This window comes from Muscardinus avellanarius (assembly GCF_963383645.1).
Source record: "Muscardinus avellanarius genome assembly, chromosome: 14".
Taxonomy (NCBI): domain Eukaryota; kingdom Metazoa; phylum Chordata; class Mammalia; order Rodentia; family Gliridae; genus Muscardinus; species Muscardinus avellanarius.
This window is the reverse complement of record NC_137800.1, coordinates 16,398,265-16,423,245: the sequence shown is the minus strand read 5'-3', so window position 1 is coordinate 16,423,245 and position 24,981 is coordinate 16,398,265. Positions and strand designations below refer to the sequence as shown.

The 24,981-nt window shown below is 40.9% G+C and overlaps 1 protein-coding gene across 3 annotated transcripts in view; it reads right to left on the bottom strand.

The window, feature by feature from the left end:
• Nucleotides 1-24,981, bottom strand: part of PSD3 (pleckstrin and Sec7 domain containing 3) — a gene marked incomplete at both ends in the record, with an annotated part of 521,001 nt that overhangs the window by 207,627 nt on the left and 288,393 nt on the right. For all 3 annotated transcript variants that reach the window (XM_080710180.1, XM_080710181.1, XM_080710182.1), the window contains one exon: nt 10,063-10,152. In XM_080710180.1, coding sequence (XP_080566306.1) covers nt 10,063-10,152 — 90 coding nt within the window. The remainder of the gene's footprint in view (nt 1-10,062; nt 10,153-24,981) is intronic.

Genomic DNA, 24,981 nt, shown 5'->3' with positions numbered 1-24,981 from the left:
TTCTATTCTACACCAATAAACGCAACTGGAAGGTGAAAGCTTCAGAGATGTGATTTGAGTTTCCAAAGAAAATAAGAATGAAAGAATGGCAAGCATCAAGGATTTAAACAATAATAAATGTGGGAGTGGATGTGGGGACGTGGGGAACCCTTACATACTGTTGGTGGGGGTTGCAAATTAGTGTAGCTGTTATGAATCAGTGTGGAGGTTCCTCAAAAGTCTAGGAATGGGGCCACTGCTTTATGACCCAGCTATACCACTGCTGGGCATCTTTTCAAAAGAATTTAAGTTAGACTACTCTAGTGATACATGTCTACCCATGTTTAAAGCAGCACCACTCATAAGAGTCAAATCATGGGATTAACCCACCTGTCAGATGAATGGAAAATGAAACAAGGTAGATTCACACAATGGAATTTTACTCAGCCATAAAGAAAAAAAATATGTAATTTGAAGGAGAGGAAAATGGACAGAGGTAGAAAATAGTATATATGGTGAGATTACCCAGTCTCAGAAAGTCAAGGGTTTTATGCTTTCTTTCTTATGTGGAAGCTAGAGAGAAAACAGGGAACCTAAGGGACTTTGAATAAATGTGGAAAGAGACCCGTAGAATACTGGAAGGGGCTGGGGGTGGGAGAAGGAAAAGGGAGACTGAGGAAAGAAACAGCTGGAATAAGGCTTTGGCAGTCTATAGTGGTATTACTACCGGTCTCAATAGAGACCACTGGGGAGGAGGAGTATCGGGCAGGATCCAGAGAAAGTACAGGAGCTGCGTGCATGTCCGTTTACATCACATTGACCCTCACTCTAAGGTATAACTGCAATGCACTAATAAAAGTACAGAAAATCAAAACATCGTGAAAGTTAAAAAATAATACTCCCATCACTTAGATTAAAATAATCCTTAAAAATCACCTATAAAGCCGGGCGTGGTGGCGCACGCTTGTAATCCCCGCGCTTGGGAGGCGGAGACAGGAGGATCCCGCAGGTTCCAAGCCAGCCGCGCTGGCGTAAGAGACCCTGTTTCAAAAATATAAAATAGGTCTGGGAGTGTAGCCCGGTGGTATAAGGGCTTCCAGGAACCCCAGTACCACAAAAAAGAAAAAAATCACCTATAAAGCGGGCGTGGTGGCGCACGTTTATAATCCCAGCTTTTGGGAGGCTGAGACAGGAGGATTGTGGTTCGTGGCCAGCCTCAGCTACTTAGTGAGGCCCTTAGCGACTCAGTGAGACCCTGTTTCAAATTAGAGAATAAAAAAATAGGGGTGGGGGTGTAGCTCCAAGGTAGAATGCCCCTGGGTTCCATCCCCAGTACTGCAAAAAAAAAAAAAAAAACAAAAAAACACTATAGAATTGTTCCAACTTTTTTTGTGCCAAGCACCATTTTATACCAAAAACATTTCATGAGGAAGTTTGATCACAATAGAAAATCAGAGTGAGCCCTTCTAGTCCAAGTGGAGAAGGTGGAGAAGGAGGGGAGGGTGAAAAGGGGAGGGTAAAAGGGGAGGGTAAAAGGGGAGGGGAGGAGAGGGGAGGGCAAAAGCAGGAGGAGAGGGTGGCCAGTAGACACTGGTGGCTCCGTAATCTTAAGCTGAAATCATGGGCATGGGACAGATATTTTATAAACCCAAACAACTAAGGCATGCAGCAATTGCCCTGAGGCTCCATCACTAGTAACAGACAGACTTGGGGTGCAGGACTTCCAGGATATGGTCCCAAAACTTAGTGCATGCTAGACGGACACAATCAAGGGCTTGGCACACCTCTTCTTTAGCCTTCAGGATCCCCCTTGGAGAAAGGAATTGTCCTTCTATGCTCCTTGTGAGAAACTGGAGAGTTAGGGAGCCTGGCCCAGGCAGATGTGGGCTTGCTCTGCACCTCCAATGGCTCAGTGACATCGCGTCCGTCACATCCACCCTAACAGACCACACATGAACTGCAAAGGCAGCATCCAAGTTTCCGAGTTTTTCTAACCGTTTCTTTCTCTTCTATTCCATGCAGGTTAGATCACAAGGAAAAATGGAAAGGACGAGGGGCAATCTGGGAAAACAAGCTACCAACAGAAGCTTCGATAATAAAATGCAAAGTCATTCATCACTTAATAGATTTCCTTCAATAGGGTCACCACTCACATGCAAGTCACCTCTCCTCCTCCTCCTCCTCCTCCTCCTCCGACAGACAGACAGACAGACACACAGACAGACAGACAACTGGCACTGTACTGTCTTTTCCTTTCTACTCTTCCTCCGAATATTTCTCCACAACACCCTGAATTATAATAACAACAAAACAACATAATAATGATTTCTCCACTCTTGTAGAGAATTATAATAACATAATAATAACAAATATTTCTCCACAGCACCTTGAGTTATAATAATAACAACAACATTTATGTCGCTTTCCAGCTTTCAGTTATTCAAAATAAATACCATTGTTTTTTATACTGTTATGATTATATCTGGGTTATCATTCATGATATTCTGTATTTGGAAAGAATAATCAAGAAGAGGAAAATTTTAGTAAGCTAATTTTAATACAATGTCTAAACCTATGCTGAAATTTTAAAAATGCCCCATTTGTTCTTTTTTTTCTTTAACATGGATATTATTTTATCACTAAAAATCTTATTGAAGTGATTATGAAGTCACATGCAGTTCTAAGAAATGATAGATTCTTCGCAACTTTCCATAGTTAGCTCCAATGTTAACATTTATAAAACAGTACAATACCATACATCATAAGATTATTAAGATATAAACTTACTTAGATTTTCCCCATATGTTAGTCAACTTTGTGTCGCTGTGACCAAAATACCTGATGAGAACGACTTAGAGGAGGAAGGATTTGTTTGGCTCCTGGTTTCTGTGCTTCAGTCCAGGGTCAGCCAGCTCCAGGGCAAGAACATCATGGAAAGAGGCCATGGCAGAAGAAAGCTGCTCAACTCATGGCAGCCAAGAATCAGAGAGAAAGAGGAAGGGACCAGGTCAGATATAGTCCTCAAGGTGACACCCCTAGTGTCTACCTCCTCTAGTCACAGCCTGCCTGCCTACAGTTATCACCCAGTAAATCCATTCAAATCATTAATCCACCATATGAATTTATCCACTGATGAGGTTAGAGCCATTATGATTCAATTATTTCACCTGTCAATACTTAGGTATACATGGGCTCATTGAAAATCATGGAAGCAAAAATGAAAGAGAGAGAGAAAGAGCCAAAAAGTAGAGGGGCTGGGGAGAGAGGAAGAAAAGAAGACCTCATGTTGCTAAAGGCCCACCTTTTGGTACACAATACAGAAAAATAGGGCAGCTGTCAGTATTGCATTTTCAATCTTCTCCCTGGCTGAAAGGGTCAAATTAGAGGGGCCGCTGTAGGTCAGAAAGCAAGCTGGGCTGCCTTTGCTCACTTTTGAAAAGAATCCTTATAGCTCTGGGTAGATAAGCCATTTTGGGAACTGACCTTACAAAATATTGCTTGTGTCTAAATCTTTAGTGGCTAATCGATTGTTGTTGTTGCTGTTCACCCATATAGCTATAACTGATTACACAAAGCCCAATTGTTATGAACCTGCAAAGTATAATTTTATATTTCCTAATTATGTTTCTCCCTTGCCCAATAAGATGCATTAATCTTTATTTAAAATGTGTTTTCTTTGCTGACCTTTTGAATCTGTTTAAAATGCTACCTTTTTGATTAATTTCTCTATCACTCTCACAAATTATTTTTCCTTAAGAATACCAAGTGAGAAAGTTACTTTTAAAATGAAATATACAATGTTTTCATCTAATTAGATATGTTAAGGGATGACTGCAAGAAGTATATATTATTTTAGTAAACTTTCATTTTTTTGGTACTAGGGAATGAACCCAGGGGCATTCTACCGCCAGGCTACATGGGTCCTTTTTTTTTTTTTTTTTTTGCGGGTCTGGGGATGAAACCCAGGCGCATTCAACCTCCAAGCTACACCCCCTGCCCTATTTATTATTTTTTTTTAGTCTTTATTTGGAAACAGGGTCTCACTGAGTTGCAGAGGGCATCACTAAGTAGCTGAGGCTGTCCGTGAACCGCTATCCTCTGGTCTCAGCCTCCAGAATGCTGGGATTACAATTGTACGCCACCGCGCCCGACAACACCGGCCCTTTTCATTATTTGTTTTGTTTGGTTTTGTCTAATTTGGTACTGGGGAATGAACTTAGAGGCATTCTATCTCCAAGCTACATCCTCAGCCCAATTTTATTTCTTATTTGGAAACAGGGTCTTACTAGGTTGCTGAGAACCTACTTACATTTCCAAGGCTGGCTTCGAACCTGCAATCCTTCTGTCTCAGCCTCCCAAGTACTGGGATTACAAAATTGCACCACTATGCCTGGCTCTTATATTCTGTTTTGAAACAGAGTCACCCTAGGTTGCTAAGTCTCCCTAGTCTTGCTAAGTTGCTGAGGCTGTTCTTGAATTTGCGATCCCCCTGTCTCAATCCCAGTACCTCCCATGTACTGGGATTCTAGCACCACCACACCTGACTGTGGAAAAGTTCATTTAAAATAAAAATCTTGCTGGGCGTGGTGGCGCATGCTTGTAATCCCCACGCTTGGGAGGTGGAGACAGGAGGATTGCACAGGTTCGAAGCCAGCCTCTCTGGCTTAAGAGACCCTGTTTCCAAATAAAAATATAAAAATAGGTCTGGGAGTGTAGCCGGGATGTAGAAGGGCTTCCAGGAACCCCAGTACCACCAAAATAAAATAAAATAAAAATAAGAATCTTGAATTAATTCTATCATTCAAGGGAAAAATAGATGCATTAGAGTAAGAATCTTTAGTGGTATTCTAACCAATAGGACATATAATAATTTAATTCACTGTGTTATTTACAATTCCATTAATGGAATGATGCATTAGAATCCCCTTAGGTCAAACATACTGATTAATGATTCACATTTTTTCCATTTAACTGCCACTACCTAACACACACACACACACACACACACACAGACACACACACACATACACACACACACACACACACACACACAATCATTCTTCGCTATTATCTACAAATCAGAGAGTAAAACAACTTTTGGTATCCCTTTAAGAAACTACAAGCAAATTACAAAGTTAATAAATTTCCACATAAAAGAAACCAGCAATTTCTACCCATAAAAAAGAAAAACTCTAAAGACTACTCAAGTCAAACATTTGATATCAATAATCTTAAAGGGTATTGTTATGATTTGGACATGAAGTGCCCCCCAAAGACTAAGGTATTGCAAGCTCGGTCCCCAAGGCTGCAGTGTTCAGAGGCGGAGCTTTGGGGAGGGGACTGGCTCAGGAGGACTCTGGTCTCTTTATTGGATTACTCCACTGACAGCTGAATAGAATACTGGGAGGCGGTGGAAAGTGTAGGCAGGTGGGGCTTGGTCCTCTTCCTTCTCCCTCTCCCTCTCTTCATCATTTCTGTTGAGAAAAGGCAGAATATACTTTCTGCTTTTATTTTTTTGTTTTTTGTTTTTTTGCGGCTCTGGGGATGGAACTCAGGGGCATTTGACCTCTCAGCTACACCCCTTGTCTTATTTTTTATTCTTTATTTTGAAACCGGGTCTCACTGAGTTACAGAGGGCCTCACTAAGTAGCTGAGGCTGTCCGCGAACCACGATCCTCTAGGTCTCAGCCTCCCGAATGCTGGGATTACAAGCGTGCGCCACCACGCCCGGCTACTTTCTGCTTTTAAAATGGACTGTCCATGTTAAGGAAGGAAGACCCCGCATGGCTCTCAGTGGTCTGTGATCTCTGAGGACAGAAGCCCATTTGGTCCCTGAATCTTCTCTAAATTACCCAATACCTGATGCAAAATGTGTAAAAGAATAAGGTCAGTAAGTAACCAGAAAAGCCTCAATTCAATGAGTGAAATGTTTAAGTGTTATTGGTACTGAATACAGCAGTAGATGCTGTATAATTTTTTGAAGAAACATAGTAAAATCAAAATCATCCCTTCTCTTCTTTCTATACACACACACACACACACACACACACACACACACACCCTGAATTCATGCATGCCTGTGATTTTTTAGGTTGGAAAGTCTGTACAGGGAAAAACCATGTAGTGACTCAGAAACCTGTAAGATAATACCAAACTTTTTTGGTTTCGTTATAATCTATGTTTATGCATCTGTTTGGCACATATATTAAGTGTATTTCTCTCAAATTCAAATAGAAATGTCACCCAATAATTTATCTCATCAGTGCATCCAGAAATATCTATCCAGAAGGGCAAAGAAGAAAATGGACCCTCAAAAAAAAAAAAAAAAGGAACAAAAAAGGAAAAAGACAAAGAGAAAGAGGGAAAAGAAGGATGCAAAGGAAAGGATCGCACGCAAAACAGTGAAACACACAAAGATGGCTCAGCAAAAACCTCCTCTTGCTGAGATGCACAGCAAAGACCACTTCCACGGAAACCCAAAGCTCTGATGTTGGATGCTTAGTGTGTGAAGTTTACTCTGAAAGGTAATCAATATTCCACTTGGCGATTTCTGTGCTAAATGCTACTGTCCTTTTCGGTGTCACTAGACCGCCATCTTCCCACAGGAAAGAAAAAATGGTGTCATATGTATTTTCCCCCTGAGGCTTATAAACATAATCTCCATTACGCGACTCTGACAAGTCATTTGGGCAAACTCTTGGCAGCGTGAATCAAAGAACATATGTTGACCCAAGGTGAACAGTAGCCACCGGACTGTACATTAACTACACTTGGTTTTCGACGACTCCATCAAACATGCTCTAAATCTACCCAATAAATTACCTGCAGTCATGCAGGTTACCATAAGCCTACCACTAAAATCTAAAAGCTTTACTGGCAATTTTCACTTCTGACATAAATTGATAAAAGTCTCACAAATCCTCTCTTACAGAGACTCCATTAGTTTCCTTGCTGATACCACAAGACAAAAGACTTGTTCCACTGTGTAGCTTCAGCAGGGTGTATGTAACAGAATTATCATGTCATAATCCTGCGCCTTTTATGTCCTGTTCCCATTTGAAATTATAGCTTCAGAAATGATAGCATTTATTCTATAAATAAAAATTTAAGAAATATCTTCTTTATAAAGTAAACGGAAGGTACTCTTCTTCTTCCTGCTTTTTTCATAACATAATTTCTTTTATGGTACTGGGGGTTGAACCTAGGGGCCTTCTACCTCCGAGTGACACCCCCAGCCCTATTATTTATTCTTCATTTTGAAACGGGGTCTCACTACGTTGCAGAGGGCCTCCCTAAGTCACCGAGGCTGACCACAAACCTGGGATCCTCTTATCTCAGCCTCCCAAGTACTGAGATTCACAAAGGTGCGCCACCACACCAGGCTTTGTAATTTTTTGAAGTAGTTGCAACTAAGGTTTGAATCTTCTAACACCACAAATATTATTTTTGTATTCTTTAATTTTTTAATATACCTTCACTGATGCACTGTAGTCTCACATCAGAATGTGGTTCAGAGGGAGAGTGCCACACAGCACACAGCTTGGTATAGCTTTCTCTCAGCTCCTTCCCCACTCCCACCCTTCCCAAGACTGGCACTGGTAATTTCACATGTGAATGTAACATCAGTGGAAGTGTTTCCTTCATTAATTCTTACTCCTTCTACCACCCTCCTCCCTAGAACCCTTTGGCTCCAACTGGGGTTTCTCCCTCCTGCTTTATCTAAAGTTCCTCTTGTATCTCAGATTAGTCCCTAGCTTCTACAATCGTGAGAAAACACAGGACCCTTCACTTTCTGTGATTAGCTAATCTCACCTAACATACTTTCTCAAGGTCCATCCATTTTCCAGCAAAGGACATAATTTTGTTCTTCTTTATTGTGGATTAAAATTCCATTGTGTGAGCCAGCCGGTGTGTGGTGGCACACCCTTGTAATCCCTGTGCTTGGGAGGCGGAGACAGGAGGATCGCGCTGGTTCAAAGCCAGCCTTGCTAGCTTAAGAGAGCCTGTTTCCAAAAAAATATATAAAATAGGTCTGGGAGTGTAGCCTGGAGGTAGAAGGGTTTCCAGGAACCCCAGTGCCACAAAACAAACAAACAAAAAAGAAAATTCCATTGTGTGTAAATCCCATAATTTTTTAATCCATTCGTCTGTTGATGGACACCGAGGTGGGTTCCATAACTTGACTATTATAAAATGGGCTGCTATAAACATGGATATGCATATATCATAATGGTATTCTGATTTCAGTTCCTTTAGAAAGATACCCAGGAGTGTTATAGCTGAATCATATGGTAGATTCATTCCCAGTTTTCTAAGGAATCTCCACATTGATCTCTGTAGTGGCTGCATTAATTTGCAGTCCTGCCAACATTGTATAAGAGTTCCTATTTCCCCACATCCTTGTCAGCATATATTTTGTTTGTATTTTTGACGACTGCCATTCTAACAGCATGGTATCGGCACAAAACCAGACATAATCCAATGAATAAAAGAATAAAAGATACAGAAACAAATCCACATACATATAGCCAACTGATTTTTTACAAAGGTGCCAAAAACATGCTAGAGAAAAGATCGTTTTTTCAACAAATGGCATTGGAAAAATTGGTTATCCATTTGTAGAAAAATGGATTTAAACGCCAACCTCTCACTCTACAATGAGAGTCCGTGCAAAATGGGTAAAAGATGTAAATTAGAACAGAGACCTTGAATTACTAGAGAAGGGCATAGGATCAATGCTCCAACATACAGGCACTAGTAGAAACTTCCTCAATAAAATTCCCAAAGCTCAGAAAATTAAAATAAAAATTAATAAATGGTATGACATTAAAGTCAAAGTTTCTGTCCATTAAAGGAAACCATCAAGAGTCTAACGAGAGAGCTTATAGAAAGAAGATCCTTTTTAGCTACTTTTCTGATAGATGACTAATATGTATAATATGCAATTAACATAAAAGCCTTAACACTAAAAAAATCCAACTCAATGGAAAATTGAACAAAAAAGACACAGAAGAACTACAAATGGCCAATAAATATATGAAAAAGGTCCAATATCATTAGCAATCAGGATGCAAATCAAAACTACATTGAGATTCCATAAATACTAAAATTAATGTCTTCATTTTCATGTTACATAACGTGTATATCTTTCCAAACCTGGCAAAACTCCATAAAGTTTAATAGTTACAAAGGGCCAGGGTGTAGCTCAGTGGTAAATCCCATGCTTCCTTGCTTAACATGTGTGTGGCTCTGGGTTTGATCCCCTGTTACCACAAAAATAACAAAATGTACACAAAACATACTAAAGGTCTTCTCTTTCAACAGGTACATTTCCAATATTCTAGCACGATGCATATGTGTCACCCTTCCTAGAGAGTCCATTCAAAGAGACTTGATTCCAAAAGAAAGCTAGATATGTGTTAAGTTTTAAGGGTAAGGCTAGAATCAAATAGAGAACCCAAGGTATCTATAAAATTTACAACCTCGATAACACATCTCACCAAATTTTAAAATATTCCCATTCACTCTTAATCATTATTCTATACTTGATCAAATGCACATCTCATTCATAATGATATAGAATGCATTAATTTCAACATGGATTGTTTTGTCTCCTTGAAAATAATCCCATGAGAAACATGCTGATTTTTAGCGATAATAAAGCCGATAGCAAATAATTCAGGCATCCTACAATTGCTCAGAACTTAATATTTCCAGAGTCAACCTGAGTGGCTCTGTGACAAGAGGTAGCGCTGTCAACACTGCTTCCATAATAGTCTTCAAATGCTTCCTTTGTTTGCAAAGTGAATATGCCCCTATGGCCTCTTTCAAGTTCTGATAAAACTGCTTCCCAGGCACCAGTGGTTCCAAATCTACTTATTATCTCCATTTTGTTGATTACAATGTGAATCTCTAGGAATTACTCATTTAAGAGTACTTTGTAGTCTGAAACATCAGTGACAAGGCCCATGAGAGACATTACCAATAAAACCCAAAGCAAAATACTTAAGGTATCCTTAGCCTATGTTGAATTAAGAAGTAAACATAAGCACATCTTAGAAACCAAAAGAGCCCAGTGCTTACTTTTAGCAGATCCTTGGGGAAATCTACACCTTCATTTATCCCTTGGAGATTTGCAATGAACTCTTGGCAGGTCATCTTCTTTCCAATATTCTGCAATAGAAACAATTAATACATCATAAGGAAATTTATTGAATTAAGATTACTTCTTCACTATGTGGTTAAACATAGTAATAATTGACATTGTTTTTGAAAACACATACACATGTGTATAAATACACACACACACACACACACACACACACAGACACATATTCAATGTGAATGCACAAGAAAAATATGTGGCTTACTTTGCTGTTTTTTTTTTTTTAATGGTAGTGGGGATGAATGGCTGGTACCCAGGAGCATTCTACCTCCAAGTGACATCCCCAGCCCTATTTTTATTATTTTGAAACAGGGTCTCACTGAGTTGCAAAGGGCCTCACCAAGTAGCTGAGGGTGTCTGCTAACCGCGATCCTCCTGTCCCAGCCTTCCAAATGCTAGGATTACAGTGTGCACTGCCATGCCCAGCTCTTCCTTTGCTTTTAAAACTGCCATTAAATATAAATAGCAGAGATATCCCTACCCCTCATTTTAACCTAGAAAAAGAATCTAAAGCTATGTCTGTAACCCTTAGTGTATACTATAGTCTTGAATTTAAAAACCTGGATAAAAAAAAGCCGGGCGTGGTGGCGCACGCTTGTAATCCCCGCGCTTGGGAGGCGGAGACAGGAGGATCCTGCAGGTTCAAAGCCAGCCGCAATGGCTTAAGAGACCCTGTTTCCAAATAAAAAGTATAAAATAGGTGTGGGACTGTAGCCGGAGGTAGAAGGGTTTCCAGGAACCCCAGTACCACCAAAAAACCAAAAAACCAAAAAAACAAAAAACCAAACAAAAAAACATGGACAACAGTGGCATTTCTGAGCTGAAATCTGATAGCTCTTTGTAGTTCCAAATACTGTCAAGATCTGTGAAGGATCTGAGGTTGACCTTACTTTCCATCTGACAAGTTAGTCTGCCAGGATGTTGGTGGGAGAAACAAAGAGTCCTGGGTGAGAGACACGGCGTTTTAAGCAGTAATAACAGGAGTAGCTAGAATATCAGCATGGTTTTGATGCGGTTTCCAGAGCCCAAGATGTCACAGCCACTTGAATGGGACCAAATGCCACCCGTGCATGCACTGAGCTACATTACTGGAGAGAAGTTCTAAGTGTCAGGATCTGGAATCTCTGGACAGTGAGCACGCCTGCTCCTTCTCTCCCGGAGGGAGGCACCAGCTCATCCTCCAAAGCCTTAAAAGGCAACCTAACCATTGTTCTCACATCACCATGTCTTTCAAAGCAGCTTGCCACTGAAACAATCTTGCAAAGATAGAAGCCAATGAAAGCAAAGCCTCCGATTTTAAGATGCACACAAACTGTCTCCCAGCACACTTCTGAGCTGATTTAAGGATAATAATGTTTAATCAAATAAAATCACATTAATAAACTAAATATAATTAGGGAATCTAAGCTACAAAGAGAGAAAAGGCACATAAACATGATAATAAAGAAAACTAATAAAACTGGTATCACAGAGCCTTATCCCCCATGCCCGCTCCAATCAAAAAGTGGAAACTGCCAGCCATGACAGATTCTGAGCTCAATCTGGACACCAAGAAAAACCTTCATGTGCCACAGATTGATGCACAGTACAGACAAGGGCCACAGGCCTGGCATCTCTAGCCAACGTATTCCAAATGAATAATAAAAGGTCTCTGTCCACAATATTCTTATAAGTAGACTGTGCTTTCCAAGGCTATCTTACTCATCCATAAGTGACTAAGAGCAGGGTAGAACAAAAGTATTTAAAACAAAGCTGGGCGTGGTGGTGCACGCTTCTAATCCCCGCTCTTGGGAGGCTGAGACAGGGGGATCGCACAGGTTTGAAGCCAGCCTCAGCTACTTAGTGAGGCTCTCAGCAACTTAGTGAGACCCTGTTTCCAAATAAAATATAAAAATAGGTCTGGGAGTATAGCCCAGAGGTAGAAAAGCCCCTGGATTCCACCCCTAGTACCACCAAAAATAAACAAACAAATAAATAATAAATAAATATCCCTGTAAGCACGGTTCTTGAGATAGACTTTTTCTTTCTTTTTTTTTTTTTTTTTTTTTTTTTGCAGTACCAGAGATGGAACCCAGAGGCATTGTAGCTCCTAGCTACACCCCCAGCCCTATTTTTTAGTCTTTTATTTTTAAAACAGGGTGTCACTGAGTTACGAAGGGCCTCGCAACTCAGATATCTGAAGCTGTCTGGGAACCGTGATCCTCTGGTCTCCGCCTCCTGAATGCTAGGATTAGAAGCTCGCATCACCACGCCCAGCTGAAGGTAGACTTTTAATGGATGATCAGCCACCCATAGTTGTAAGGGAATATGTATACAGAATCTCAACCACAAAAAAAAGATGTCGGAGGAGAGAAAATACCCTAAGTATATGAACAGTAAATACTTAGTACCTTGCCTCTTTCTTAATTGGTAGTTCTATTTCTATCACTATTATTATTATTATTATTATTATTATTATTATTATTAGTGTAGTAGTAGTAGTGCATGTGATAATACATCATGATAAAGTTCAGAGCAACAGAGACATATACATACACAGCACACGGTGAGCCCTCAGCAACTCCCACCCCACTCCCTGCTCCTCTCCGCAGGACATTGTGATTGGCATTGATAATCTGTGTACCTTCCCTCTTTCACAGCTGCCTTTCTCTTATTTCTCAAAACAAAACAACAAAACAACTCATCCCACAGGGATATCTTAAATATTTAGTGAAAGTGCTAATTTTTTTGTTTTTGTTTTTGTTGTTAAAAATGTCACCTCTTCCATCAATAATGAAGGCATAGATTTGATGTGGAAAAACCAGATGAATGGCTTGACACTGGGAAGTGGCTTTGCCAAAGAACTGATTTGGTAGATACTTTCCATAAATTAAATCTCCAGTTCCAAAGTTTTGATGACTGTTTAAAGCACAGAAGGGAACTTTGATGAAAAATAGTGTTTTGCAACGGTATACTGAAAAAGACAAAAACTCAATTTTCCCAGGCCTTTTCAAATAAATCAGGTCAAAAAAAGTGCCTCGGGGTAAAAAGTAATAAGTATAATCACATCATTTTGATATGATTTAGTGAGGCCTTTTTGGGGTATGTTCCAAGGATTGGACAAGATGATTGAAGACTCACTAGGTAACAAATTCTCTTTCCATGCTTTACTTTTAACAAGTTAAAAAAAGACCTAATTTAATCACCAGTAAATCGCCAAAAATATTTCTAATATATAATCTAAGAAATTCAAATACTTATAACATTATCTGATTTTAAGCAACAGTTACTAACAATTATAAATTATTCTAGGAGAAAATATTTTGGGGAGTTTTTTGTTTTGTACATGTGTGTGCGTGATACTGGAGAATAAACTTAGGGGCACTGTATCTCTGAGCTTCACCCTGAACCTAACTTTATTTTTTATTTTAAAGCAGGGTCTCACTAAGTTGTGGAGGGCCTAAGTTGCCAAGGCTGGCCACAAATCCAGGATCCTCTATCTCAGCCTCCCCAAGTACTGGGATTACAACCGTCTGCTATCATGCCTGGCTAGAAGAAAATATTTTTAACACTTAAAATTTTATAAAGAAGTACAACCTGCATGTCAACTTACATATTTTTTTTGCAAATAAGATTTGAGTGATAACAAAAAAAAAAAGATTTTCACGTGTAAAATCAAAACATTGAATAAGCTTCTACATAAATGTGGACTAAAAAATGTGCGTACCAAAAAACAGAAGAAATAAAATCACGATTCCTCTGATACACCTGGGAAAAGTAAACTGAAAACTTTCTGGAAAATATTCATCGTTGAAGATGCCATTAAGGACATTTGTGATTCATGGAAGGAGGTCAAAATCTCAACATGAATAGGAGTTTGGAAGAAGTTGATTCCAGCCGCCATGGAGGACTTTGAGGGGTTTAGGTTTTTATTGGAGACAGTAATTGCAGATGTGATACAAAAAAATAAGAGACCCAGAATTCAAAGTAGGGCCTGAAGATGGGATTGAGTCACTACAGTCTTATAGAAAAACTTTACAAAGGGGTTGCTTCTCAATGATTAACAAAGAAAGTGGGCTCTTGAGATAAATTCTACCTCTGGTAAAGATGGCTGTCAACATGGTTGAAATGGTAACAAAGGATTTAAAATATTAGATCAATTTAGTTGATAAAGCAGCAGCTGGGTTTGAGAAGATGCCTCCAATCTTGAAAGAAGCTTTTAAACAGTACCCAGTACCAAACGGAAAGCTTTTGTTTTCAAAAGGAAGTATCAATCAGGTATCCATCAACAGGAAGCAAAATTTTCCACCAGCAAAATGATTCTCATTTGTTGAGATCTTGGATGGCTGTTGGCATTATTTTTAACAATAGAGTATTTTCATTAGATAAACACAATGTTATGGTATACTTAGACTACACACATAACTTTAATATAGCCAGGAAAAACAATAAATTTGTGACTTAGTTACAGCTATATTAGCTTTGTTGTGGTTGTCTGGTACCAGATGACATCTTCAAGGTATGCCTGTGTATAACCTATTTTTTGATTAAATTTGGCTTTTTATTTTTTCCACACAGAATATTTATAAGGAATATTAGTTTTCTTTGATAGCTTTGTTTTGGTAGTAGCATAATACATCCTCACAGAATGATTTGGGAAGTGTTTCTTCCTACTTTATATTTTTGGAAGAGTTTGTAAAGAATTGATGTTAAAAAACCTCTACGTATTTTTGTTGGTATTAGGGATACCTCTGAGCTACTCTCTCCCTCAGCCCTTTATCACAAAGTTGCTGGAGCTGACCTGGAACCTGCAGCTGTCTGGTCTCAGCCCAAGTAATGGGATTACATGTGTGGGCCACCATGACTGGCTAAAACCTCTTTAAAGGTATGGTACAGAGGTGGGTGTGGTGGACACACCTGTAATCCCAGTACTTGAGAGGTTGAGACAGGAGGATCACAGGTTCAAGGACAGTCTCAGCTAGTGAGAGTCTCATAAACCTAGTGAGACCCAATTTCAAAACAAAAATAGGGCTGAAGGTATAGTTTGGAGATACAATACCCCTGGGTTCAATCCCCAGTACCACAAAATAAAAATAAAATGAAAAGGTGTGGTACAGTTTATAAGGGAAGCCATCTGTTTGGGCTCTTCCTCATGGGATGTTTAATTACTAAACCCTTAACTTGCAAAGGTCTATTTAGATTCTCTTTTTCTCAAATTTTAGTGTTTCTTTTCCAGAATCTGTCCATTTTATCTAGCTAACCTAATTTGACACATCATTGTTGACACCATTCACTTATAGTTCCCTTTCTATAATAGCGATGGTGATATCTCCTCTTTCATTACTGATTTTAGTGATTTCAGATTTTTTTAATGGCCAGTCTACATGTTTATTAATGTTATTGATCTTTACAAAAGATAAACCTCTGGGTTCATGGTTTGTTTTTTCTGCTTTACTGTTCTACATCATTTATTTCCACTGTTCAGCGTTTTCTTCATTTAGCTTTATTGGTTTGATTTTGTACCATTTCTCAGTTGATTTCACTGCTGACTTGAGATCATTTTTTTAGTGTAGGGATTTATGGTAAAAAACTTGCTCCTTAGCTTTGCTTCAGCTGTGTCCTATCAGTTTTTTATTGTTTGCATTTTCATCTCAAAGTACTTTTTAATTTTCCTTATGAACTTCTTTGACCCACTGATTACAGAGAATAACGTTTAACTCTCCAGAAACTTACTTCTATTGGTTTCTACTTTCATTCCATTGTATACCAAGAACATGATTTGTATATATCTTAATTCTTTTGAATGTGAGACGTGTGCTTTATCCTATCCTGGTGAATAGTCCATGTGTACTTGAATACTCTCCTGTTGTTGAAGTGTTTACCAAGTTTTAGATTAGCTGTACATGACTTAGAGTACTGTTCAAGTCCTCCAGTTCCTTGTTGACATTCTATGCAGTTGTTCTAAGCATAACTGAAGGTGAGATACTGACATCCTAACTATTCTTTTTGTTGTCATGGGCTTTTGTTTTTGCAATGCTGGGGATTGAGCCCAGGTACTCTCCCACCTAGTTACCTCCCATGCCGCAGAAACTATTATTGTTGAATCACATACTGCTCCTTTTATTCTGATGTTGTTTACTGATGTCTCTTAGGTCTGTCTTATGTGCTGGGAGGGGGAGGACAACTTTCCCCTTACACATCACTTAATATTTCACTTCTGATGGATAAAAATCTATGGAGCTTTCTCACCACAAGCAACCAATTCTCCAGTGCTAGCAGAAGGTCCTACAATTCAAGGTCAATTCTGACACCACTTACCTGCAGAGAACATGAGACTTCACAGGTGAAGCGTTCAGTCTCACAAAACTGGCCCCCACTCAGATGCCAACCACGAGTAGTGGACCCTCACCTATACTTCTGACCAGGTACAAACAGGGGCTCCTATCACCTGTCCTGAGGTTCAATTTCTAACTTGCTAGAATGGCTCACTAATAGGAAGGATACCGAGGATACAGAAGAGCAGCCAGATGAGGAAATACTTAGAATGAGGTGTTAAAGAGTCCCAAGCACAGGGGCTTCTATGCCCGTGGAGTTGGGTGCCCCCCCTCCTGCTACCTGGCTGTATCCACCACGCTGGAAGCTCTTTGAATGTTGTTCTTGTGGGTTTTTAGAGCAGCTCTAATAAGTAGTATGACTGATTAAGTCAATGGCAGATATTCAACCTTTAGTCCCTTTTTCTTCCCCAAAGTTAGAGTTTTGTCTATGGAGGGGAGGCTGCAAATTTCAACCTCTAATCACATGGTTGGTTTCCTTGGCAACTAGCCCCATCCTAATGCCATCCAGTAGTGCCTAAGAGTTTCAGCCACAGCTTAAAAGATGCTCCTCTCACCCAGGAAAATTCAGGGGATTCAGGACCTTTGTGTCTGAAACTCCAGCTCCTCCCTCAGGGACTCAGAAGATCTGTGTCAGAAACTGTGGTCAAAGACCAAATAGAACCAAAGGTGGTTCTAGGTTCTGTTTACAAAGGCATACCTACAAGGTTCCTCGATGTTAGGTACCAGATATATTTTATTACAATATCCTGGTGCCTGTATTCATTGAATTTATTATACCTTCATGGTAGACTGACTCCTTTATCAAGTGCCATACTTTGTTTCTAGTAAAAAAAATGATTTATGTTGGTGGTACTAGGGACTGAACCCAGGGCCATTTTACCTCTTAGCTACACCTCTATCCCTATTTTATTTTGAAACAAGGTCACATTAAATCGCGGAGGGCCATGTAGGCTGGCCATTTGAGGCTGGCCATGAACCTGCGATCCTCCTATCTCAGCCTCCCAAGTACTGGAATTACAGGTCGGTGCAACCATGCACACAGCTGGATGTTTTTAATTAATTTTTATAATCTCTTTAAGACCAGTGTCTGGCATTTTTAAGAGAGTTTTACTGATTGCCCTCTTTCCTTGTGTATGGGCCATACTTCCCTGTTTCTTCACCAGTCTCATATTTTTGTTCCAATTTAGAGAGGTGGTTTTTTTTTTTTTTTTTTTTTTTTTGGTTTGCTTTGTTTTTGAGGTACTGGGGATGAGCTATACCCCCAGCCCTATTTTTTCTTTATTTTGAAACAGCGTATCACTGTGTTGCAAAGGACCTCACTAAGTAGCTGAGGCTGTTCACAAATCACAATCCTTCTATCTCAGCTTCCTGAATATTGGAATTAAAAGCGTGTATCGCTAAGGCCGGTTCCAAACTACAGATTTTAAGTATAGCATGGAAACTGTAAATCTGATTCTGAAGACCGTCACTGATTATTGAGTGACTTTTCCTGCGCTGGTTCCCAGCAATGGAGGAAAGCTCTGTCCAACCATTAGCTGACCACATGGCTAACAGAGCAGAGACTCATGAACCACGCCAGACGAACAAGACAGACTTTGCAAAATGGCTCTGGGTGCACGTGGAGGCCAGCCTTCAACGCTCCCGGAGGCAGCTTACTATTCGAATGTCTTAGCCTGGACTTCCTGCTTGTACAGAACCTCAAGTTCAGCCAGTGGTGGAAGTTTAAAGCCTTAGGTCTTTCTTGGGCATGCGCACAAAGCCTTTCAGGTTGTTGGTCTAAGGTCCCCATTGTGTCTTATTTCCTAGCTTTTCCTTTCGGTTTTTGATCAGCCTCATTTGCCACAACTTGGCACCACGTGGGTAACAGGGATCCTAGAATCAGTCTCCTGCCCATACTGGGGAAGACTGCTCCCTGGGTCTTGCATCCCGGGACATGTCAGTCCAATAGCATAATACACTGTACTTGTGTACCATTTTGTCTTACTAATGCAGGAAATGATAACCAAGACTCGAGGCTGCCCATGGTTCAAAGGCGTCCAACTATCTTGAATATGTGATTAGCTCGAGTTGTTTCTATCTGTCATTTGCAGTGCTCCTCTGACTCATTGGCAATTCTTTTAGGTAAGGTTCAGGAGCATAGGTGAAGGGTCACGTCAGTCCACTTTGCTTCTAACTGGAATACGTATTTAGACATTCTCCTCACTCCACAGGCTTCTACATCATTTTAATGGGATTAAAAGTAAAAACGACATCCTTGTCATCAAGGAAACATCCTTCTAATGCCTTAATTTTTTTTCTCCTTGTCATAATCAATCATCAATTCTGAAATGCTTTTGTTCAACAAACACTGTCCCACGGATAAAGCTAATTCTAATTGACTCTGAAGCTCGATGTTTCTTAGGTATCACAGGGAAGCCATACACTGTCATATCCTATTCATTTTCTTCCCAAATCGATTCATGACTTCGGATGAAACTAGGCCTGTGCTCTAACAAAAGCTGCCCAGATTCGTGCTAACAAAGTGCTCTCTAAGGTTCTAAATTCCTTCCCATTAGATCAATGCAGCTTAGAGCTTTAAAAGAGCCTCCTGGTATACCAAGAGGCTTAAGAATGGTCCCTTGAGATCAATGCTGCATTTCCAGCCAGATCTGGGGAGCTGAGTAGAACTCTCTGGCTCATTACCTTAGAAATCAGGAGGCATTTTAACCAAATGTTTAATGTTCAAAAATGAATGAGAAAACCCACCAAAACATAAAAATCATATTTGGGAACTCAAAATGCTAGACAGCTCCAAATCTTAAATAGTCAGCCAATTAAGAAATTATCTTTAATGAAAGAAATATTAATCAAAAAGTCAAAACACCCTATTACTGGAGCTTCACATTCCCAGATAAATTTAAGGCCGTCTCTTCCTGGATTAGATCGCCAATTTCTTCCTTTGGTACCAGAGATGAACAACCCAGGGGACGTTCTACCTCTGAGATACATCCCTAGCTCTTTGACTTTTAAATAGGGTCTTGCTAAGTTGCTGGGGCTGACCTCAAATCTGTGATCTTCCCATCTTGGCCTCCCAAGTACTGAGATGACAGGTGTGGACTACCATGCCCAACTTTATATTGCCATTTTCAAATATATTTTTACAACTCAAAAAAAAAAAAAAGCTGCTTTCTCTAGTTATTTAAATTCCTCTGGAGTGAGAGTCTTTGATGGATTTTTACAGTAAATAATTTGGATGTTTTTAATGTATACCCTGTCAGAATTTTAAATAAACATCTTGTCCTCAACCCGTGTTTGGGGCAGGGAGTATCTAAACTGTAGGCAATAATCTACAGGCGTGCATTCTGCATATTTCTGTGAAGGATCACACAGTTAATATTTTAGGCTTTGTAGACCATATAGTCTTTAGTGTGAAGATGCACACAAATAGTTGTGACTGTGATCCAAGAAAACTTTAATTACAAAACAGCCTTCAGCTGCATTTAACCTAGAAGCCATACTTTACTCACCCCTGCTCGCAAAGAAAACTGGAGGTGGCATTGGTATTGAGGTCAACATGAACCACACGAGCAGGCAAAGAGACAAGCATCCCGATACATTCTCTCTTACTTTTAGTCTTTCCCTCTACTAAAGCATTTTTTCCCCAACCTAGTAAAGAACCACCTCCTAACTGTGGTGGTAATGAGGAAAAGGGTGTTAGTTAAGATGGACACCTTCAGCCTCAGCAGAGGCACCCCAAAACCCTGCAAACTCCTGTCAAAAATCCAGCATACCCGTGACCAAGCCTTTGACTTCCCTGACAATCAAGGAAACCTACCCAGCTCTGACCCAGGTCAACTTCAACTCTGTCCCCAGGGACAGCCGCCAATAGGACCAGCTGTCTCAATCAGCGACTGGCTAGGAAAGCGAATCCCAGCATCGACTCTGACCTCGAGGCTGAGTTGGGCAGAGTGATCCTCACATTATTCTTCTCTGACAGCGTAGGGTCTGGGAGCTTTGAGGGAAACATGCTTTCGGAGAAAGCTCTCGTCATCCGTTGGTAAAATCTGGCTTTGTACATCTCGGGATATTAAAAACACAGCAGGCGTGCCCTCCCACATCACAATTCCACCTCCTCCAACATGTTACAATAAATGGTGAAAAAGCATACTACTGATTTGGTAATGACTTCATCAGGGATCTCTGCTCCAAGCTGCGGCTCTGCCTTTGTTTTCTGTCTTTGTGTCAAGTAAGTGCAGCTGTGCTATGCTGCCCTCGGGTGGCCACGCTTCAGAGCGGGGTCCTCAGTACACCCCCCAAGCGGGAAGCTACAGTACTAGATGTGTGTTTAGGATACGCCCCCGTCACAGAGCTAATCCAAGTGTTTTAAGTTCAACCTTTGGGGATGCCCGAAACATGGGTCTGATTTTCACCTTACTCTTCCTTCTTGTAATTCTTTACCATTGCAAAGGGAACTGGAAATGATAAAATAATAATAACAATAATAATAATAATAACAACAACAACAACAATAATAATAAACAAAAGATATATGGGAACCAATCTCCAAGTGTAATTCAGGGATCCTGTCCCAGGTGTCCATAAGGGGTGACCTTAAGGTGAACTTTTATAAAACTAAAACTTACTTTTTCATTCTCCTTTATTCATTCTCAAGTTTACAAGTTTCTAGAAGCTACATGACTTCTGATTTAGCGCCAGATACTAAATGCAAACGCAGATATAAGAATCTGTCAACTTTTAAGGCAAATATTGAAAATATTTGAAAAAATTTTAAATGCTCTTCTTTCACTAATTTTTTCTTCACTTGAGAAAGCATAGCATAGAAATTGTTATTCCTTTAATGGGTTTTAATGATTTAATGTTAAATTTTATCAATTTGGTTTCTAATTTGGTATTAAAATATTAAAAAAAGCTTTTTGGGTCCCCCCCCCCAAATTTTAAGAGTATAAAGAAATCCTGAGATTAAAGTCTGAGAAGTGTTCTAAGAATAGTTTTTTTCACTACCTAATATAAATGATTTCCTCTAGCAAGAGAAAACAAGGAAACCAGCACACTAAACTCCTTATCAAAATGCAAAGATTAGCCGGGCGTGGTGGCGCACGCTTGTCATCCCCGCGCTTGGGAGGCAGAGACAGGAGGATCACGCAGGTTCGAAGCCAGCCGCGCGCGCTGGCTTAGGAGACCCTGTTTCCAAATAAAAATGTAAAAATAGGTCTGGGAGTGTAGTCCGGAGGTAGAAGGGTTTCCAGGAACCCCAGTACCCCCCCACACACACACACACATATAAGCAAAGATTGCTTTACTCTTGAGTAGATCACAGGACAGACACTGAATTAAGTGATAAGAATGGAGCTGGCATTCAGTGACACTCCAATCCTTACTCTCTCTCCCCTCAAGCCATTTGCGGGGAGTAAACCTGACTCCAGATGGAGTTGGACCTGCCTGCCTCTATCACCTTCTATGAATGAACTGTCGCAATGTGGTAGGAATGGTATGAGTGGGCATGGTGGCGCACACCTGTGATCCCAGCATTTGGGAGGCTGAGACCCGAGGATCGCGATTCGCAGACAGCCTCAGCTACTTAGACACTCCGCAACTCAGTGAGACCCTGTTTCACACACACACACACACACACACACACACACACACACACACACACACACACACCCCGAGTGGTAATGGATAAATGTCTAAAGTAGTTCAGTCCAGGGCCCTAAGTCAGCCCCTCTGAGTCAAATGATAAAAGCCACCGGATGGATTTTCCACATGTGACCTCGTTCTGAGCAAAGCATAAGTGCCATGGAGGGAGGGGTGAAGGAGGTGCAGGGAGGCGGTGGAGGGAGGAGGAAGCCTTTCATGAGGAATCATGGAATCCAACAAAATGGACCATCAATAGAAAACATTGACATACTTAAAGATTCCCATAAAACCTGGGCAGTCACCAAGACGATCATAAATTGCATCCTAAAAATCTAAAAACTTCAAATCATGGCACTTTTTTTTTCTATGAAGACATTTCCACAGCTGGTGGCTGGTATGTCAGGGTATCCCATAACACTCATTCTGGTGATAGAAATAGTCATGGTGGAAATAAATGTCACACCCCACTAGAAACCCTCTGTGGCCGAGCTCCAGGCCTGATGCTTCTGTTGGAATTCCTGTCTCCGAGAAGCTCCAAGGAATGAGGGAAAGCCGGGGAAGCCACTGCGGTTGGGGAGCCGGACATCCTGTCAACGAGGTGGAGAAGAGAATTCCAGGAGGAGGCGGCTGTCCTGGCTTCAGAGAACCTAATGGTCATGGTTAGAATCTACCACAGGTCAAGCTCGGGCAGGAAAGCAAAAGCCAAAGAGCGTTCATGAGAGTGGGCACGGAGGATGCGGGGCAGCTCAGGGAAGAGGTGCACAGGGGAAGGACAGGTCTCCCGGAGGAGGAGGGGAGCAGGGACGAGGCGAAGTGCACTGAAGGCAGCTGCCAGGTGAAACGATGACAATGGCAGGGATTCCTGGAGACTTTTAGCTCCATACACCTCATTAACCTCCTGGAGGTTTCTAATGATTTTGAGTTTAGAAATATAAGATAGCGCAGTGTGAGGAAGGTAAGAGGATTACATTTACTTAATTACATTTTTATGATTGTCTTTCCACTCCTGATAATAACCCAAATGTTTATCCACCACTCAAATTTCTAGGCTCCTACAAAGCTGATCTACGAATGCAATTTACAGACTGGAAGAGAAACAGTGAACTCCTATGACCTACCTCAATCTCAACACTGTTGGGGTACATGGGGGAAAAGGAAACACCGCCCAACAGCAGGGCACAGATGCTTTACTTAGGACTAAAGCCTGGAAGGAGGCATCTAGCTGGGGAGAGAGCCCACGAGAGTCAGAAAGCTTCTTTCCAGACTAAAGGCTTTTTATTGGGAAAGAATGGGGAGAGAGAGAAACCACTGGCTGGTGTGCTAGTGGCCAGGTCATCTCGGGACAGGGCAATGGTCAGGGGCCTTCATCTCTCTGTGTTTCTTTCTTCTCAGACCTCCTCTAGCACTACTGCATGGCCAGAGCTCACAGTGCCCACAAACTCCACCTGTCCTTTTAACATTAATCTGTTAAAAAAAAAAAAAAAACCTATAAGCTATTCCTTGACTTTTCTTCTACCAGTATGGTGTATTAACCAGTGTTTTAACCATTAAAAACATCATGTAAGCCGGGAGTGATGCCACATGCTTGTAAATCCAGGCATTCGGGAGGCGGAGACCAGAGGATCACGGTTCTTTCAGACAGCCTCAGCTATTTAGTGAGGCTCTTCGCAACTCAATAAGACCCTGTTTCAAAAATTAAAAAGACTAAGCTGGGAGTGGTGGTGCAGGTTTGTAATCCCAGCATTCAGGAGGCTGAGACCTGAGGATCACAGTTCGCAGACAGCCTCACCTACTTAGTGAGGCTCTCTGCAACGTAGTGAGACCGTGTTTCCAAATGAATAATAATTTAAAAAGGGGCAAGAGGTGTAGCTCAGAGGTTAAATGCCCCCCTGGGTTCCATCCCCAGACCTGATATATATATATAGACTATAAACCAGGGCTGGGGGGACATAGCTCAGAGGTACAATGCCCCTGGGTTGTTCCATTCCCGGTATTGCAAAAAAAAAAAAAAAAATCATGTAACCTAACACACACACACACACACACACACACACACACACACACACACACAGAAGGGAAGAAGAAAAGGAGAAGGAGGAGGAAGAAAAAAGTAAAAACTATAAGGTCTTGCTTCCTACAATAAACTCAGATGAGGGAAGATATTGAACATACCCTGAGTATTTCAAATTTTAGGTGATAAAATCTTTTTTGTGTGTGGTGCTAAGGATTGAACCCAGGGGCATTCTACCTCCAAGCTATATCCCCAGGCTCATTTTCTGTATTTGGAAACAGGATCTAAGTTGCCGAAAGCCTCACTACATTGTTGAGGCTAGCCTCAAACCTGTGATCTTCCTGCCAGCCTCCCGAGTGCTAAGATGATAGACATGTTCTACCATACCCAGCCAGATAATAAAATTGTTAAATAGATATTTTAGAAATAGAAGGCACTAGCCGGGCGTGGTGGCGCACGCTTGTAATCCCCGCGCTTGGGAGGCGGAGACAGGAGGATCGCGCAGGTTCGAAGCCAGCCGTGCTGGCGTAAGAGACCCTGTTTCAAAAATATAAAATAGGTCTGGGAGTGTAGCCCGGAGGAAGGAGGGCTTCCAGGAACCCCAGTACCACCAAAAAAAAAAAAAAAAAAAAAGAAATAGAAGGCACTATTTGACAATTATATAAGTAATCTGGAGGGAGTACCGCTGGAGAGGGACCCATCAGAATGTCCCAGAAGCATCAAACCTCTGCCTCTTCTACATGCAACAGTAGATGCAGTCACAAATTTGGACTAAAAACAAGGCCTCTAATTATGGCTTCACTACGGCCACGACCTACTGACTCACTTATCTTTTAGCCCTACCTGTGAAATGAGCCAACTATATGCAGATCTAT